At 39.7% G+C, this 13,901-nt stretch overlaps 1 protein-coding gene and 1 long non-coding RNA gene across 3 annotated transcripts in view; one reads left to right on the top strand and one right to left on the bottom strand.

Moving 5' to 3' along the window:
* The window catches only part of LOC145446754 (dynein heavy chain domain-containing protein 1-like), a 73,306-nt gene that overhangs the window by 56,833 nt on the left and 2,572 nt on the right, over positions 1-13,901 (top strand). Inside the window, exons 88-96 of the mRNA XM_080325108.1 lie at positions 299-484; positions 1,036-1,209; positions 2,187-2,406; positions 3,049-3,237; positions 3,299-3,362; positions 4,286-4,951; positions 5,318-5,456; positions 5,631-5,807; positions 6,743-6,895. Coding sequence (XP_080181234.1) covers positions 299-484; positions 1,036-1,209; positions 2,187-2,406; positions 3,049-3,237; positions 3,299-3,362; positions 4,286-4,951; positions 5,318-5,456; positions 5,631-5,807; positions 6,743-6,895 — 1,968 coding nt within the window. The remainder of the gene's footprint in view (positions 1-298; positions 485-1,035; positions 1,210-2,186; positions 2,407-3,048; positions 3,238-3,298; positions 3,363-4,285; positions 4,952-5,317; positions 5,457-5,630; positions 5,808-6,742; positions 6,896-13,901) is intronic.
* LOC145446761 (uncharacterized) lies at positions 7,724-13,330 on the bottom strand. 2 transcript variants are annotated; one of them, XR_013917342.1, is made up of 5 exons: positions 13,204-13,330; positions 11,142-11,238; positions 10,751-10,901; positions 8,917-9,096; positions 7,724-8,023 (listed from the first exon to the last, which is right to left on the bottom strand). It is a non-coding gene; the product is annotated as an uncharacterized LOC145446761 (long non-coding RNA). The 2 variants fall into 2 exon arrangements; XR_013917341.1 differs by lacking the exon at positions 13,204-13,330 and adding an exon at positions 12,517-13,155.

Below are 13,901 nucleotides of genomic sequence, written 5' to 3' on the forward strand. Positions count from 1 at the left end.
AATATTGTTGCCTATACATAAATCGTACTGAGGGCTGATAATTTAAGTTTTTTATGTTTTGTGGAAAAATTCAAACGCAACGTTCTCATTATGCATGTTTTCGTCCTATTTCTTACTTAGGGTCCTAGGCTTACCCACTTAAACATGACCAGAAAGCGTAAGAAGCAAATTAGCAAATTTTTCTTTCCGATCTACATTTGGTCCGGGGTCTATGCGGATAAATTTGCTTTTAGAAGCATTGACGTATTAAACTAATAGCATGCTCGGCTAATAATATTTTTCCTGTCATTTCATTTAGAAACTTTCGGAGCTCGAAGATGTAGTCGGCGGCGCCCTTGCGTTGTACGACACGTTGACAAAAGCATACTTGATGAAATCTGACTTCTACTGTTGGACATCGAGCGCTCTCCTCTCTGTTCTAACCGATATAGTGACTCTGCGGTCGCGGGGGAAGTTATATCAACCGAACGAAATGTCGTTGAAGGTACGATGTTGCATTTTTTAACGCAGATCATCCCCTGAAGCTTGAATCAGAACGGGCAACTGCAATTAATTCTGTCAATGGCAAATATGTAATGGATATTCCTAATAGTGTGGAAAATTATCAAGACGGCAGGTTTCTCGTCATTGCGAGAGACAGTTCATTCTTCCATTTATGTACCTTGTAGTTATTCGCCAACGTAGTTTGTGCTAACAAAAGGAGTTTGTGTATAATCTAAATATAGTGCATTAAACTTAAGCCATCTGTTTTCTTTTATTATTCGAATTTTCATGCCGGTGACGACATATTTGATGATATGACGTTCTTTTCAACTCCCTGCTACCTGCTGACGATTACCCCTGACGAGCGTCAGCCGAAACATGTTTATTTCAATATGACTATATTACTCGATAGGATACTGAAGTTTTGTACTTCCAATAGTATTTTTTATGTTCCGTTCAACAAGTTAACCTTTCTCTAGCGATGCAGTTTGGTTATGATGTCTGTCTAAAAAATCTAAATAACCGTCATGAACCTTGTTCTATCTGTTACAGTCGAGGGGCGCCGAAATCGATCAGAGCATGACAAGATCCGTGTTGCAGTTGTTGAAAGCGAGCATGTTCAAATCGGATTATTTCGTGCTCACCGTCACCTTGTCTTTGACCAAACTGAGGAACTGCGGTAAAATGTCGAAGGAAGAAGTGGAGAGCTTTATCAAAGATGCCGATGTAAGAGTGTTCTGTATTTCTATTCTGTTCAGAATGCGTAACGGTCAAGTGATAATTGACATGTTTTTGTTTTCTTTGAGGTATAGTAAATAGGCGTTCTGAAGTAGCAAAGTATCATAATCTGGTAGATAGTAAGTAACGCTGTGCTATATTTAACTTGTACATCAACCTTTTTGTGAGATCTTGATAGATTACTCAACTCATAATGATTCGTAGTTGTTGCAATAAAAGCGTTATCGTGAGTCTAAATTCGATAATACACAGACTCTCAATTTTGTAGTCGCTCAAACAAGACACCGACATCATACAAGCCTTGCTTAATTAATATATGTTCCATGCTAGATATCAGGGTGCTAACTGAAGACCATATTTAGTTGCCAGAGCAACTGCAGAGAACATAGTTTGGCAAGGAGTTTTCTTTGACGTAGAAATAGCTTTATGAGTACACGTTTTATTAAGATATTATAGAATATTCCAAATTTATACCCATCCGTCTCTATTTTTGCACCGTGCTATTACATATATTATTTCATAGAGCGGCCTGACTGATTGACTGAGGGCTGACTGATTCAATTTGACTCAAGTATATGCTTCAAGTAAAGTGCGAATCATTTTGATTTCACATAGAGTGAGACAGCTCATATATGTACCTTCTATCAAAGACCATCGAAATATGAAAATATATTGTTGGACATGACAAAGAAAACAATGCCAGCTCGTATTTGAGAAAAATTGAAAAAAACTCAAATCATTGTAAATCATTGTATTTATATTGAAAATATCTGACTATCGAAATCTACTGACAATATGAAAATGACAATAAGCTTGAATTTCTTATGATTACCACCCGCTTATTTTGAATTAGACTAATTTTCGCAAAAAACGCTATCAACAGACTTTCCTGATGACATGTAACTCCAAATTTTTTCTCAAGCAGTACTGGTTTGTTACATATTATCCCTCCTTTCCTTGCACAGGTACGAAAGCGCATACCGTCTGGCAGCGATGGCAGCGCTAACGATAAAAAACCGACGTGGATGAGCGGACAAATGTGGAGGACCGCCCGTAATTTAGAGCAGAGCCACCGAGCGTTCGCCGGGCTGACCCATTCCATCGCCACCAAGCACTCGCTTTGGCAAGAATATCTCTTTTCCGACCCGGTCCTGCTCATGAACGTGCCCGAACCGGAAATGTCCCGTGAGTGATGATTATATTTTGTGAAATTAACTGTATATCTAGCGCAGTTCTCTTCAACTGGTATACCGAAATATACACGGGGTTTACTAACAAGAAAAGTATAGTCATATTGAAATGAAACCCGAATATTTTCGGCTGATACTCGTCAGGGGTAATCGTCAGCAACTAGTAGGGAATAAGAAAGAACATTGTATATCAACAATCATATCACAAAATATGACGTCATATTCGAAGTTTCATGCTGGTGACGTCATATTTTGTGATATTGTTGATATACAATGTTCTTTCTTATTTTCTACTAGTTGCTGACGACTACCCCTGACGAGTGTCAGCCGAAAATATTAGGGTTTCATTTCAATATGAATATACTATTCAATCGTATACTGACGTTCCGTACCTCCAAAAAGCTCTTCTAACAAGAAAAGGTGTACATACAAGGGTGCATGACTAACTTACGTAAAAGCAGTGTTTTACATCCTGGGGATAACGTTTACTGACCTTTTTTGGTAATCAGGTTCCCAAATAGGATGTAAGAAGTACTTTGTCAGTGAACTCCTCCGGATGTAACCTGTGGCCCGCATTTCTTTGAATTAGTGATATTTATTTGCTTTCAATCCGCTCAAGTGCAATGATTTTTGCCAGATTTAACGATTGGACAGAAGGCCCTGCTGTGGAAAACTTTGCGACGCGAAACAAGCAAGAAAATCATGACCAGACTCGTCAACGGAGTCTTCGGTAACGCGAGCACTGCGCCTTTCGATTGGACGATCGATACTTTGCTGACCTCGCAACCGAGGAATGTGCCAATCGTGTTTCTTACCGCGACTGAAGGTGTGTGTGAATTTTATTGCTACTATCGTGCGCCCTTCAATTAGACTTTTATGTTTTACAGGCGTTCAACCTCTGAAGGAGATTCAGGTCGCTGCTGAAGATCGAAGCATTAAAATCGTGCAGAGGTATGTTTAGGAATGATTCTGTGATTGGCGCTATCTGTCATTTTGACGGTGCATACAAGGGCTACTCAACTATTGTTAGCAAAAGTCCAATTATAAAAGTTTGCTAAGTCTGTTGCAGGGTTGTAACCAAGCCACAAGGTTCCGAGTCACAAGTCAATCTCACGTTTATAGTTTTGACTCGAGTCACGTCGAGTCCATGTAAGCGAGCAGAGGGTCGAGTCCGAGTCATAGCGTTTTGACTCGAGTCTGAGTCCAAGTCATTATGTTCACTGAACAGTCCTAACAGTTTCTGGCCCTATTTTCCAAGTGTCAGGACTGATGGACCAAATGCCAATCATGTGGTAACCTTACTATTCTTCGAAGTCACAATGAAATGTCTGTCTTTGCCGTCCTATAGTCTCGAGTCATATGGATTGGTTAGAGTCTTGCACAATGACTCGAGTTTGAAAATATGACTCAAGTCAAGTCATTATGATATCGCGGCTTCAGTCAGACTCAGGTCTAGTCGAGTCATTACAGCCCTGGTCTGTTGTAACTCTCATGAAATAATTTACAGTCATACAAATGTAATATGGTATAACTATATACAAAATCCAGCGGCAAAAACAGTAAGCAAAATGAATATATTGTCATGATAGTCACAGCTAGCGGGAGGATTGGCATTTATTTATTTATTTGTAGTTCTAGTTCGGATTTTAGAAGTTGTTGAATTGTTGAAATAAACCTGAATACTTTTGGCCGGTATTCATTATGGGTAATCGTCAGAAACTTGTAGAGAATTGATATGCAATGTTCTCTTCAATTCTCTACTAGTTGGTGACCATTAGGCCTACCCCTGATGAGTGTCAGCCGAAACTATTCGGGTTTATTTCAACATGAATATATTATTCAATTAAACCACACATGAACGCATCAAATTTTAGGAGCGCCCCGTTCGACCAAGGACTCCCCGTTATCCTGGATCGTTGCATAACCGATGGCCACTGGCTCGTGTTGGAAGAATGTCACATCGCCCAGGATTGGAACACGCAGCTCGTGAATTTAATCACCACCATGACGCAGTCCGCGCCTCGAAGCGCGGACATTGGGGCCGCGAAGGGACAAAAAACGAAAACGCAATTCGAAAAAACAGACGACGCAGACTCGAAACTAAAAAGTCAAATCGTTTACGAAGATTTGCCTCAAAGTCGATTGGAGCTTCACGAAAATTTTAGATTGTGGATTATCCTGTCTGTCGAAAGTAAACAGATTCAACTTCACGATTGTATTCCTGACGTTATCATCAAGAAAGGTTTCGTGCTCAATTTAACCTCGCAAGCACCCTTGCGCGATATCGCCTCCAGAAATTTAGAGCTGATAAGCAAGACCAAGAACATAGACTCCAATGGAGAATGCGACGTGAGCTTATTCACGACAAAGCTGGCGACTTCTCACGCGATATTTACGCGTCTTTTGGACTCGTCCGATCAAGTATACCCGCACACCGACATTGATTTAATCGGATTTCTGAAAATATGCGAGACCATGAGGGAATTCATGTCGGACGACAGCGTGACGGAATTTTGTAAAGAGTTTCTCCGTGCCAACAGGTAACGTAGGCCGAAACGACAGCCTATCTGTTCATTACAACGCATCAAACTTGGGATTATTTTAGTTGTGTAGTTAGACTGATTAGAATAAATACCGCTGATCCAGTTATAATATTATTTGTTAAACATTTCTATGGTCTAATTTCATTGTAATCGTATTCTAACCCAATCTGGAACAAATGCGTAGCTATAATGCTAATGCGAATCTAATTCGGAAAAGCTGGAGATTTCATAGTTGTTCCATTCTGAATCGCATTATGTCTTGTGTGTGGCATTGGATGTGGTGTGACTTAAACAGGTGAAAATATCTTTAACAATATAAATGCTTACGGTGTGAACGGTATTATATTTCTGATTGCGTTTTAGTCTCGGCGGGAATGACGTTCGCTTTAATCAAGCGGTGGAGGCCTTGCGCGATACGCACGACGAACCGTCCAAGAATAGGTTCGAAGGAGTTATTACAAAAGTGTTCGGTCCCGCGATCGACGTCGACGCCATGCTTCAAGTAAGTATGTTACGGAGTGATTTAAAGCGATTTTCGGCAGCACACGGTGAACCCAGCATCAATTCCACCGGATCTTATATTCAATCAATTCCGCTTGTAGACAGAACCTACTTGGCTACTGAAAACCTCAATGAAGTCAGGTGTAACGACTAATGATAATTTGCGCGTTTGTAGCGTCGGCGTGGTAGCAGCTATACGCTGTCTCTGAATAAAGACCGAGACGCGATTGTGTTTGCGTTGAATGTGACGGCCAAATACTTTGCGCAATCCTTGTCTCCTCCCGCTCTGGGAAGCCATTTAATGGAAAGCACAGCTGGAGTTTTGCGCAAGATGGAAGAGCTTTTGACATTGGTAAGTGACGAGCGATAGATTTATAATTCGTGATTGCTGTGAGGCGTTTTCCGTACCGAAAAATACGATCTACGATTGTGTTGCTGGATGGAAAATGTATGCGTGCGATCGAATTCTAGCTGGGATTGGTTGTGTTCGAATTGCACCTACTGTGCCTTTGACTGCAGTTCTTTTCGGTAGGTGTGGTTTGTTGTATAGTTACACGGCAAACTGCATTAGTGGAGATGGGCCAGAAAAATATTCCAGCATCTGTGTGGTTTTTAGCTGGGCAATATCGTTTACCTGGGTGATTCATTTTTTGGGGTCTAATATTGAGATTTGCGTCCAGCGGAATATTCGAGTACCACTCATTATAACGTCATATCAGTACGAATACCTGAGTAGATTACATATGTGCCTTTTTGTGACCACATTGGAAATAAATGTCAATTAGACGTTATGGAAATGATTTTGTACTTCCTTACAGCGATCATTTCATCGCGTTTTTATGACCACGAGACAAGTTAATCACATAAATGTTATTTCCGTGAATATTCGTAGTGTTGTGCTAACTGTTTGGACGCTGTGATACAATTAATCAAGATTTCATAGCTCCCATGGTAGGAAGCAGTATTAAAAATATAGTTGTTGATGTGAAAATACTAGTTACCTCACCAGATTGTCGTGTCAGGATTATGAGAGACATTTTTGCCAGCCAAAATCGTAATATATGACACGACATTATCATTAATTTCGGTTTGTTACAAGCGCTGTTTCATGCCCTTCATTCCGTTTTCACACTTGTAGAGCACTCTGACCTGGATATGTACCTTTGCGTGATGCTGCTGCAACAACATCGTTCTCGCGACTAAACCTGATATTTGAATACCATTTTCCGCATTTTGGCATGTTGTGAAACTTTTGTGATGATGACCTGATGAAATATTTTATCGCAGGCGTCTGGGTTTGACCATTTTGGCGGGTACGAGGGGACCAAAGACGGGAAAGTTGATTTTTTCAGCGCCGAATGTTCCCGGGTGTCGACAGCCATTGTCTTGATGAAGACCGACGTCTCCGCTTGCGTCGAAGCGATGAAAGGATGTATCGAGGTAATTTAGGTTACTTGAAACCAGTGACTTTGGGGCAGACAGACATTTCGAGACGCAGCATAAAAATAGTTCCGATTATGGAAATACTATTCTATAATGACCATATAAATACAAAATTATGACTATTTCAAAAGTTCAAACACCTCCATCACCTTTCTCTCGGTATACAGGTGGAATATTGACCCTAGATTAAACGCTATCATTCGTATTGCAATGACGAAGTGATCAAAGTAGTCAGCGTAGGTACAATGTAAAAGTTGCAATTTTCTAAAATATATTCACTTATCATGATGCAGATGCTATTCCACCAAGTTGCTATCACAATTTCACACATAATAGTGATCAAAACATATCCCAAACTGTGAAGCAAAAGTGAAACATAACCACATGAGCAATGTTCCCTCTAAGCTGCGCACGTGCGCAAATGCGCAGTGCTGAAACGGTCTCTGCGCAAAGAAAATCTAAGTTGCGCACAAAAAATCGGAAGTGATGACCTTTATATTAGTCGTTACGCACTGTTGTCCAAGGGTCTGCGCAGTGAAATGGTGGGTGTGCGCAGACTCGTCAAAAATTAGAGGGAACATTGCACATGAGTAAGATTTACAAATTAGGCAATACATACTTGAGTACTAGGAAAAATAGAAATGCTTTCCCAGTAAACACAGTACAGACCAAAGATGTAGAAAGCCGAGCCCGATATAGTAGATATTAGATCTCGGCAGGTCGTAGAAAGGGGGATTTTGTGTCGACTCAATTCAATGTCTTTTCCATGTCCTTCAATAATGTAAATATTATGCAGATGCTACAGCCTTTAAACATGGTGAGTAGAATGTAGATCCTACATTAAAAGAACATCCTGATATAATAACCTGTTTTCTACCACTGGGCATAACCTGATCACGGCTGCGTACACACACACACACCACATTATCTACTACATATTAATCACATTTGCGGTAATTTAATTCAAAACGAATTGGCAAGTAAATAATGCCGGTGTAAAAAATGAAACAAACGAAATTACTTGTAGGGCCAAGTAGCAATGAATGAAACTATGAGAACAGTCAGTAATCAGAAGGTTTCATCGTCTGATGATGATAATCCCTCTGGCGTTTTCTTTTCAACACCCTGTAGAAATAAAATGAAAATGACGATTATTAGCCAAGACATTCGTACTGCGAAAATGGCAGAGGTAGCGAGTAACGAATGACTCCTACATTTTTTTCACCCATACTTACTAAAATGGATTTGATTCTGGACTATTTCCACTCAAGTTTGCAAGTTTTTATTATTATATTTTTTATTATTATATGGCTAGAGAACTGACTTCAATCGCCACTTCTACTTGATTATCAAGATCAACGATGACTACTTCAGCAATCTTTGAAAACAGCCACTAACACAAAAAGAATTCTTGACTAAAATTTCTTCACATTCTGTCAAAAATGATCAATTCAACAATCCAAATGAATCAGTTATTTGGCAGCTAGTTGGAGAGATATATACTCAAGTCTAGAAAGCGGAATGATACTCTGCCTGGAAAGCTGAAGACCTAACAATATTGTGTACAGAGAACAAAACATTTGAGTGGTGGCACTGGTATAGACATTAACAAATTATTAGAATTGACAGCAAGATAACCAGCAAGACATTAAAATGAGAATTAGTGCAGTTTCTTAGGCTGTAGTGATACTCAGCCAGTAATTGACCTAGCAGAGAGCAAAATGTTGTAAAAAAAGCGAGCGAAACCTCCGACAAATGATATGATAAAACATTAGAATCGACAGTCTTACTAGAAGCAGAATAACAATCATGAGGGGTTAGAGAACAGAAGCCCGGGAAGTGACCATCAGAAATTACTGCATACTGGCCGAACAAATCCATGACCACTAACAAATGGTCTTTTAATAGTCAATATTGATACCAAATGACACCACCCCTATTTCACCGCAACATTTAGCAAATACAGCGCTGGAGTCAACCTTATAAAGCGCTAACCAAACGCCCATTAGTTTTCCCACCTACTACTTCGCGCTTCGCGGATGGAAATACGCATTAAAGCGAATGGACGCGACTTGTCACACTCTTGCTATTTCTGCTCCCTTTTTCTCTTCCTTCCTCTTGAGGAGAGAAACAGTCGGCCGCGTTTCCGGATCGTGAATTCCCGGCTCAAGGGTGATTCTTCCTCCAATGGTCAGCACCTTGAAAATTGAGAACAATGTTGTTGCAAAATGCATGACAATTTGAAAGCTACATCATTCTAATTATTCCAGTTATGGCCGTGAATCGTTACAAGTGCGGTAACCATAAGAATTATTACTATACTTCAACTACAAATACAATATATTGTATAAAATAATTACTAATTCTTTTACGTTGATCGAGTCCCAAATGGATGAAATATGTCAAAGAATTTGCTAAATTTTTTTGTATAATTTGACAGATTCCGAAATCTTCTCAAAGTGCACCTTTCAAAAATTTGATTTAAAGACTCCCAACATTTTACAATTCGAAGTTGGATGGCTTAACCAATACAAGCGAACAGTTTGTATCGCAATTCACAATTATGTAGAGAACGCTGCGAGACATGTGAGTAGGCCTACCCTAAAACGTTTCTCTGACATGGACATTAGGGCTCTTAAAAAATGACTTTTTTCTCAAATCGTTCTGGCTACTTGATAAAATTGTTAGGTTACCTAATTCAAGCCTACACACCAAATTTGGTTCAATTCCAACCAGTAGCCGCATTGCTACAGGAAAAGAAAGTTTCTATTTATTATGTAAAAATAAATGAAAAAAATTTGAAAATTTTCTGTTCACCCCATGTAGTGTTAGTGTTAGGTTATGTATAGAAACGATGTTCATCAAATTTGGTTCGATTCAAACAAGTGGAAGCGGAGTTATTGCCATCGAAAAATTCGGATTTTAATGAAATAGTATTTACGGTGGGCACCACTATAATAAATAATTAAAGAATTGTGTCACGCTGTCATACTGTTTTACGCAACCGTTGTTATGCACTGCATTGTTGCTGTGTTCTGGCTCCATTGATGTTATTTCTAAATTCGACATCAATGCGTCATAATTCTTCATCTGGTTTTGAATTCAACTCTGTTTTGCTTCCTTCATCGTGCCGGTAGCTCTTTAATAGGCACGCGAAAAGTTTTTCGGGTTTCAATAACGTTTATCATGAAGGTACTTTTGAAAGCAGTATTAAAATTTTGTACCACCAACAAGTTATTTAATTACTATTTATCTTCAAAGTAAATGCTCATTGCATGAAGCAGGGTTGTAAGACTCGAGTCAGGATTTTCTGTTGACTCGACTTGACTCAGGTCATCTTCTCAAAGTACTGAAATGACTCGACTCATTGCGCATCACTTGAGACTCAGACGGCCAAGACCGACATTTCATGATTATTTCAAAGAATAGTACAGCAAATCGCTATTGGGATTTCGTCTATTGATACTGGTATTTGAAAATGCGGCCAGAAACTGCTAAAAGTAAGGAAAATTCGTATATTATAAATGCGACCCACTCGATATCACAAAAAATATATAAAAAGTTGGTTTAACAAGACTTAAATTGGAAACTGAGCAGCTAACACAATGACTCTGGCTCGAGTCATAATACCATAACTCGGACTCGGCCCTCTGCTCGCTGACTTGGACTCGGACTTGACTCGGTGGTGAATTGAAAATGACTCGAGTCAAAACTATAAAAGTGAGATTGACTTGCGACTCGGAGCCTTGTGACTTGGTTACAACCCTGGCATGAAGCCTCAATAGTTACATGAGTGGGGTGACTAGACAAAGAACACAGTGACATTTGCAGCATATCATGAATGTCTCTTACTATATGTGATCTTGTTCAAATGGAGGTTGATGAAAGCGTATTTCCCATTCTTTCCGACTCTGCTATAATTTCACCAGACTGGCAACCTTCTTCATGATGCTTTTTGCTGACTGACCAATATTGTCGCCGCCAACGGTACGAGTGCAAATGTCTGATATGTCAATATAGGAACAGAATTAGTTGACTGTTCATGACCGTCCACGTTCAGAGTTGCATCTCAAAGATGCCAAAATAAGCCTAAATATAATCCAAGTAATACGATCGTCCACTTTGACTGACTGAATTTCTAAAAATAATGAACATAACACCTTGATAGCTTCCACATCTTACGTTTATATATACCGTCTGCTATCGCCAAGCATTTGAAAATAAAAAAACAGATTCAACATACCACATCTCTTGCAAAGGCTTTTGCTTTCATTCAATATGTCATCAAACTTCTTTAAATCCTCCTTTGTGGTGAGTGGCTTCGTTTTATCATATACAATCTATGGCGCAATAAAAGTTTCGGATAATTTCTAAAACGAACACAATTTTCCACACAAAAGTCAATTGCCACACGAAATGCCAAATGCTACGGTCCCATTTTACAAGGTATGGCGAGGTAACGTAGTGGTACCCTCCATTATAGCTAAACACCAATGAATTGCGGGTTCGAGCCTGACACGTCGACTCCATAATTCCTACCGAAGTGTTGGCCGTTTATCTAGGCTCCTCCTCGCCATCTGATCCGCATAGCCATGTCTTAAAAAGCCTAGGAGTGGGCCGTGCTATAAGTGGGCAGATGGTTGCCGATGAACTCGGCACTTGGTGAATTCGGCCCACGGGAAATTGTGTAATGAAGTGTATTAACAGCTATTAATATGAATTATTAAACTAATAATAGTATTATCAAGTGATTCGTCAATCTTGTAAGGAGGTCAGGGCATCCGTAGATCACGCAGTCACGGCGTGATTAGATCACGGATTGCGTAGCCGCGGGAAATAACGCAGCGCTCATATACCGACCACGCGCGGTCTGCTTGGAATCGATGGCGTGAGTGACGGGCCTGTGTCGTGTAAATTTTGAGAAGATGGATCTTGGCGTTGTATGTGAGATCGAAACTGTGGAAGATCAAGCGGCGCTTCTTCGTTTATCGATCACGACAAGCCAGTGTTCCTCATCAACAAATGTTTCGCATGATCAAGTCAAAATAAATTATTTTTAGCCTTTGGAGAGACGATTCCACTCTGGGGTTAGGGTGTCTCGATAACAAGGTTGAAGGATCCCAAGATTACGAGATCTACCGCGAGCCACGACACGTTTAAATTTCCTTTTTGATACTGTTCATTCATATTAAATGCATTTCTAATGCGAAGGTGTTCTAGTGCCAATTCCTCCAAGGGCCGAGTTCACCAAGTGAAGAGCGTCACGTTATTTCCCGCGATTACGCAATCTGTGATCTAATCACGCCGTGACTGTGTGATCTACGCATGCCCTGACCCCCGTACAACATTGACAACCACTCAAAGTGCCAAGTTCACCCGCAAACATTCCAGTAACCAATCATGGTGACCGGTACCGCTACGAGATCTACCACGGCCAAATTCACCAAGTGCCGAGTTTGTGCGGCCGAATTCACTAAGTGCCGAGTTCACTGGTAATCGGGCAGATACGGAATGATAATAATAAGAACCGGCCTGGTGTAAAATGACCAGTGTAGTCGAACCACCACCATGAACACCACAAACAAACAAACAAACATCTAACATGGAAAAGAAATTACCTTTACAGCCTTTGACAAACACAGTTACCATTGAAATCAGCAATTTAGGTCTTATTCGAAAGCAGAATAACAACTGTTTTAGCGGACATATCAAATCAAATGTTGGAAAGTTCATGTAAATTAGCCCAAAATATTATCTTACTGTGACCATATTCTATCAATATGGTCTGGCTAGCCAAATTCTCTGGGCCAACATAAACCAGCTGCGTTTGGTTTCAACGATTAATAATCTTGTCACTGGATTCGAGGTATAATTGCACTCAAATATCAAATTTTGCTCCATTAATCAACATCAAGTTGAAAATGTCCATTCTTGCACCAACTTTTATAAAATCACGAATCAGTGTTCTACAGGTATGTATATCTATATGACTTATATACCTAGAAAATTCAAGCATAAATATTATGATATACCGTAGGTATAGGTACCGGTAATTCAGATGTTTGAAGCGACTTGGACAACTAGATAATTATAGTGGTCTAATTTCACTAAATTAGAGCGAAATGCCAGCAATATAATTGTAATCTAATTCGGAAAAAACGGTTTAGCTCTAATTCTAGCCTGGAAAAGCTGAAACTTTTCTATAGTTGTCTACACCTGTTTTGCAGAAAGTCAAACAGCTCTAGGAGTCATATACTACAGGCAATTCGAAATACCCCATAAGCTATATGCTACTGTGTATATACCTTTAACCCGCTACCTCAGTCAGTCACAATTCCTATATATTTACGGCATTTACCATACAGAAAGAGCGAACTATGCCTGGCTGCGACCTGTTGCGCGTCAAATCTTTGTCCGGCACGATGACCTAAAATTTGAATCGCCGAAATATTCTAGAAGTCACGCATCGATAATCATATTCCTAAACGTACAACATCTCACTTATTTAGTTATTCTCCGAATAAAACTATTAGCCATACTCGTTGAACATGCGAGATTACCGAAAGAGCGAATATATATATAATGAAGATCATATATATAAGAAGAAAACAAAACTGTTCGACCTTAGAGCAACAACACGAATATACAACACCGGTGACATCCTCACGCAATACGACGAAGGGAGAACATTGTTTTCTAATGGATAGAACGAAGCTACCGCATGAGATCGAACAAAACCGGATAGGAATTCATCGTGATTGAATGTACCGACAAAGTCATCCTTTCTACGTATTTTAGTCATACCAGCGAGAGATAGAAAATTTGCATTATTAGGTTAACTACCGGATATAACGAAGCCTAATGCATGAGATGGAACAACACCATGTATGAATTTATTCTGATTGAATATAACCACAAGACCATCCTACTACGTATTTTAGACATTCCCTCGACACTTAGAAAATCAGAACCTAATCGAGATGATCCCGGATGATCCTTTTAC

This window comes from Botryllus schlosseri, chromosome 9, assembly GCF_051294905.1.
Source record: "Botryllus schlosseri isolate E-star chromosome 9, Bs_hap1, whole genome shotgun sequence".
NCBI classification, from domain to species: Eukaryota; Metazoa; Chordata; class Ascidiacea; order Stolidobranchia; family Styelidae; genus Botryllus; species Botryllus schlosseri.